Source organism: Platalea leucorodia (assembly GCF_965183815.1).
Source record: "Platalea leucorodia genome assembly, chromosome: Z".
NCBI classification, from domain to species: Eukaryota; Metazoa; Chordata; class Aves; order Pelecaniformes; family Threskiornithidae; genus Platalea; species Platalea leucorodia.
Genome location: NC_138858.1, coordinates 16,255,299 through 16,261,248, shown reverse-complemented (window position 1 = coordinate 16,261,248; position 5,950 = coordinate 16,255,299). Strand labels below are relative to the sequence as shown.

The window sequence follows — 5,950 nt, the reverse complement described above, 5'->3', positions numbered from 1 at the left end:
CATCAGACTAAAAACTGATTTTGCATTAATGACATCCACTGTGATGCTTTCGACTGCCACGTGGTGGGGGGGGGTCTGGGGTGGGGGGGCGTGGGTGGGAACAAGCAGAGCCAGCAGGGGCTGCCAAGGCAGCTCACTTTGAAAGTACGTATTACAGCCAAGAGTACCCTGCCCCTGAATTTCATTCATTAAAATAATTTCCATGGAAGATGTAAGTAGGGCCAGGACTTGACTCCGCAGCCCGAAGCGGGGCTGCGGGCACCTCAGAACAGCAACACGGGCACCATTGCAGAGAAGCAGCATTGGAGGTAAAAATGATGTGCCAGTACGGTGCATTAAACATTTTCTTTACCAGGCCGAGACATACTAAGACACAGACACCCCTCAGCCGTTACGGCCAGGCCCAGGCGGACACGGCCTAGCACACCCCGCCCACCCGCTTCGGGGTGGTGTCACCGGGGACACCCGAGCTTTCAGGGCCCGGGCCCCCGGGGCTCTCACTCGGGACACCGGGTCCTCGGGGTGGCCGGTCCGTCCCAGCAGGCCGGGGCTGGCGGGAAGGGGCGCCCACACGGAGGGGCCCCCGGGCACAGCCAAGCCGCCGCCGGCCCGGGCCTGCCGCCACCGCCGCGCCCCCGGAAGCGCTTGCCGGGCCTTAGCGGAAGCGGGGCGGGGCCCGGTCTCTTTGGTGCTGGCGGCCGGGGAAGATGGTGAGCGCTAGGCCACGGGCGCGGGATATCCGCCGGTATCCGCCGCCATCCGCCGCCGCGCCGGGCCCTGCGGGGCCGCGGGCCTCGGCTGGGGCGCGGCGGCGGCCCTGCGCCCTGCTGCGGCTGGGTTCGGCGGGGGGGCGGCGCGGCGGGGCGCCTGCGACGGGGCCGGGGCCTGGCGGCGGCGGCCGCGGCGGGGCCGGGGCCTGGCGGCGGCTGGCGCCCTTTCTGGCCCGGGTCGTGGCGCGGGGAGGCCGCGGTGGGGTGCGGGGCCGCGCTGCCGCCCGGCCGCCTCCGGGGTCTCCTCCGTGCTTGCTGCGGGGCGGGCCGGGGATAAGGTAGCCAGAGGGGGTTCGGTCGCCAAAGCCTCCTGTGGTGAGTGTGCGGCTGGTCTACGTGGAGCGAATAACCTTTCTTCAGGAAAAAGCAGTTTTCTATTTATCAGTGATGAGTTGGGGGCGATGAGAAGGGAGCTGGAGATAACCACTCGGTGGTTTCGTTTTATTTCAGCACAGGGTGGCGGGGGGGTTGGGGGAGGATAAGAAATGGCGACGAGAGGCGTAAGGAAATTGTACTTAAAAATGGAGTATACCTGTAGGGAACACTGAGTTGGTGTGTCAGACTTCAGCGTGCCTCTGACGTGTTTATTGTACTTTCCATTTGTGCTTGTTTTTTAAGGGGGCTTACTTGCAAGTGCTAGTGATATTTCCAACATGCCATGTCTTGAAATGCTTTTCAGACGAAGGGTACCTCGTCATTCGGTAAGCGACGGAATAAGACACACACCTTGTGTCGTCGATGTGGGTCCAAGGCATACCATTTGCAGAAATCTACCTGTGGGAAATGTGGTTACCCTGCTAAGCGCAAGAGAAAGTGTAAGTAACAAACTTTTGACTGACTTGAGTTTAAAAACCTGTGTTTCTTTGTCTTTTTCAATAGTCTGACTTTTTTCCAACCAAGGAAGAATGCTGTGTTATCTTGCAGTGTTTAGAGCTTTATTAAAAATAATGCTGATTTAACTATATTTTAACGTGCAGTATTGCTACATAGAAATTGACTTAATTTATAATTATTTTTTTGCTTCTGCCAGATTGAATAATTGTGCTATACAAATGTAATGTGCGACTTAATTATTTGCTGTAGGTGAGTAACAGTAACTTGTATGTCTTAGATAACTGGAGTGCAAAGGCTAAAAGACGCAACACCACTGGTACTGGTCGCATGAGGCACCTGAAAAAGGTCTACCGTCGATTCAGGTATAACATTTTAATACAAACTGGTGTGGTGTAAAATCCTGCATGGATATCACTTCATTATAAAATTCATCATTCAAAGTTAACGTTTTTATTTATCTTAGTACGTTTAACGTGGTGTGGTCTTTCTCAAATATAGCATGAAATAAAGGATGCCTTGTGTAATTTGCTGCATATTGCTTTGAGGATAAAAACGCTCACTGGCTGTTAATACACAGGGTATATAACAAGCTCTGATGTTTTTGTTAAGTGTAGATAGTACAGAACAGAAAGAGTATTGTAATAAAATGCCCACATTTAAAAAGATATGCTTTGTGTAGTATTGCCTCTATTTGTGAGTCAACTAAATGGCCGGTTGCACTGAGGTGTGGGATTTTGTAAGAGACAAGTCTTGAAATGCATTACAGTCCCCTTTTGCCCACAAAAAAAAACTGTTCAGGACTGGAATAACTTCAGTAGTCACTCTGTTGTTTGGAGTTCCGTTAGTAGTAAGTAGCTATAATATCAGATTCTGAAGTTATGGGTTTCTAAAACTTGTAACAGAGCTCTGAGCTGTACTTAGGAGGTAACAGTGGGGATATTGTACCGTGAAACTCATTAAGAATTCCTTCTGTATGACATCCCTGTTCTAAGATAGAGCTCTGAAGCTTCTGGCCTAATACACGAGAAACCTGGATGAAAAATACTAAGCAATTCAAGAGTCTTGGTGTAAAAATGTAGATTAGATTTAATACTGAAAAGTAGGAGTCTTTTAAGTCCCAGATGTGGCTGTAGTTGAGGGATCCATTCATCTTTATTTTAGTGAGCGCAATCTTTCCCAGCGACTGCCAGAAAACACCTGACAGTGTGCAGCTGTAGCCTGCTTTCCACCAAGTGTTGCTGAAGTAGAAATGTCATACTGAAAAGCGAGCTTGGGCCTGACTCTTCTCTTGTCGTGCCCGTCTTAATCTCTGATGGGAAGCGTAGAGGATTTCTGTAAGAAATTGATTTGCACTTCACAAACATGAAATCTTCCTACAAAGCTCAGTTGCTTAGTAGGAGCATAAAGTTAGGTGTGCTCCATCTGATGCAGTCTGCAGTGTTGACTCAGTTACTGAAATCTTCCTGTTCGAAGAAGTCAAATTTACTTCAGCACAAGAGAGCAAAAACCATACTGCTTATTCCAAACAGTTATTAATAAGATGTTTCTTAATAAAAATGTTTGATCGTATGACCTTCGTAGTGATTTCAGTGTATTACTGAGATAAGCTGAAAAAAGCTGGTGAACTTGATCTAAAGCATTACTTGTCAGAAAATAACCTGGAGCAGGAATCATCCTTTCAAAAAATGGTGACCATATTTCTACTTGTAGGAATGGATTCCGTGAGGGAACCACACCGAAGCCCAAGAGAGCAGCTGTTGCAGCCTCCAGTTCATCGTAAAGACTCATCTACTTGTTAAAATAAATGGTCTTATTCAGAAAATCTGTCACCTTTTATACGTTTTACTTCAGTGAAATGCAGGATTCCTGAAAATACGTATATTTACACACAGTTTCTTGATGGTATGCATTGAACTGATTCATTAAAAACAGTCCTTTAATTGACTTTTCATTTGATAGCACCTCTGCCTTGAAGCGGACCATTGTCTCTGCACTGAACTTAAAAAGAGGCTTGTATGTGTTACTCAAAGAACACATCTGCAAGAGAAATGGAATATTGGCACTGTGGACTTGCCCTGCTTGCCTCTTTGAGTTTCATTCTGCCCTAGCATGGAGAGTCAGCATTTATCTCAAAGATAGTAACATGAATAACAGCTTTATGTGCTGTTCTGGGAGGGAATAGTTAAAGAGGGATTCCCACTCTTAGCCATTTTTCACTGCTGCGTGGCACTGAAAGGCCTGCAGAAGTATTGGTTGTTCAGTGGGCCATCGCTTCTTTGCCAAAAAGAAACTCCCACGTGCAGAGCACCCATACTGCCAAGGCACAAAGGGACTGGAGGTCTGCTGTAGTTGAGGCAGAAGTTGCTTGGAATGGTCTGGGGAGGTCGGTGTGGAAAGTGGATGTAAACAACAAATGGTAGGTAGTATGATAGAGAAGTAAGTCACTTGTGGGTACGCATGAATTATGGATTGATGATGCATTTGTACCCTACATGGTGTGTTACTGGGCTGCTCAGCTGGCTTTCAGACTCAGCTTTAAAAAAGTGATTGCAGCACAGTAGTGTTGCACACAGTAATCACTTCAAGAGTTTAGAGGATTTTCAGATGTCTTGAAGAGAAAATACTAAAAACCCAAACACTTCTGAAGCTGTTCTTACTGTGATTCCTTTGGTTTCATCATGAATTTCCAGGAGTGCCGTACTGCTTTGTCAGTACTGAAGGATCAGCAGTTATCGTATCAACTTGTGCAAAATCACTGAAGAAATTTTCAGCCAGGTTTGAAATTGGAGTGCACCTGACTGCGCTTTCTTACATTTTTAGTATAGTTAATGCTTTTGGATACTTTAGTGTCTCTACTTGGGCTGTTTCTAAACAAAAAGAAATACTGCCCTTCTGTTCCCTTACCATGTAACTAATACACTGTACTCGCTCTGCTTTCAGCTGTTCCTTCTGAGAGTGAAAGTAATTGGTGGTGAAGCTGTTAAAATACATTTTGTGCATACTACACATCCATGTATTCCCAGGGCTCAGGAGTGGATCTGAAATGTGGTTTTTGGTGATATACTGGGAAACAGTTAAATGTTGGACAAAGTAATCATAAATGTGTCTTTTTGTTTTTACTCTCAGTGAGAATAATGGCTCAAAGCATCTTAAAACAGGCCAGCAAGGCACTAAGGGCTTGTTGGGCAACAGTACAGTTGGGACAGTGGTACGGCAGGTATTCTGCCTATGGGTGGGAATGAAAGCCTTTGCTTTGCAAAGTCTTACGTGATCTTTGTGTAGCGTGGGGTTTTTGTTCTGAGCAGCCTGTTACGCTGACCTGCAAACATGATGTAATGCTTTAACGGCAAGTGCTTAGCCCTTTGCTGCTGCTGCTGCTACCAGTTAACTCCTCAGTCTGTGGTATGTTTGACTTTTGCATCCTTCAGACCGATGCAGTGTAGCAAGTCTCACTTTTTAGACAGAAGTGTATCAGATGAAGGTTTCTCAAAGGTAGGTGTTCAAGTGACTGCGGTGGTGGAAGATTGATCAGCTTTGGTATGTCTAGCTCCAAAAGTGCAACTGCATGCCAGAGTTTAGAAAGAAAAAAGGACCCTTGTCAGCTTCTAAGTGGGAATTTTGCTTATTGCTGTGGAGCAGTATTTCATCTGTGTTGGTTCGTGTTGAAAGGATGACAAGACCTAACACAGCTATTCAATGCATAGTCAGCCATGGGTAACTAACTAATCCCTCAAAGGTCATTTAGACTTCTAGTACCATTGTACATCCTGCAAAGACGTATGAATAACAGTACCTGTTTTTTAGATAGGTTGTGTGTGTGAACTGGCAAACCCAATAGGGTGGTTGAGCTACACCTGTGTCAGTGTGAGATTGTTGACTCCACAGCAGGAACAGCTGGACAAGGTCCTTCACACTTCTGACCCCCCAGCTGTTCCTACCATCCAGTGTAATAGCATAAAGCGGTACTAATTTTACTTTACCTATAAATTAATACTACGTCCTCTGTTGCTGTATTGTGTGGGTACTATGGAGACGAGTCCAGTTACTTTTTCCCCAATGACACAAGCAAACAACACCCGCTAGATTATTGTGACCCCTGGAAATAGGAGAGGGTCTTAACATGTCATGAGATGCTCTAAGAGGAAAATGTCATGGGAAGAAGGGTGTTAGTCACTTTTCCTCATGGATTTACATGAAAAAGGTTCCTTGATGGATGACTGATTTGAAGACCTCTCCTAAGAGTAAGTTACTTTCCTATACGCAGCCGTAACTACTATACTAGATTCTTAAACTTCTCTGCTCTATTAAAATTTGATTCAGAGCCCTAAATGAGGACCTTCTTGCTT

General features: G+C 46.1%; 1 protein-coding gene across 1 annotated transcript; it reads left to right on the top strand.

Moving 5' to 3' along the window:
- Positions 1-623: 623 nt before the first annotated feature.
- Positions 624-3,548, top strand: RPL37 (ribosomal protein L37). The gene is made up of 4 exons (XM_082337106.1): positions 624-710; positions 1,450-1,585; positions 1,882-1,966; positions 3,315-3,548. The coding sequence occupies exons 1-4, from the start codon at positions 708-710 to the stop codon at positions 3,382-3,384; spliced, it is 294 nt and encodes a 97-aa protein (XP_082193232.1). The 5' UTR covers positions 624-707; the 3' UTR covers positions 3,385-3,548.
- Positions 3,549-5,950: the final 2,402 nt, after the last annotated feature.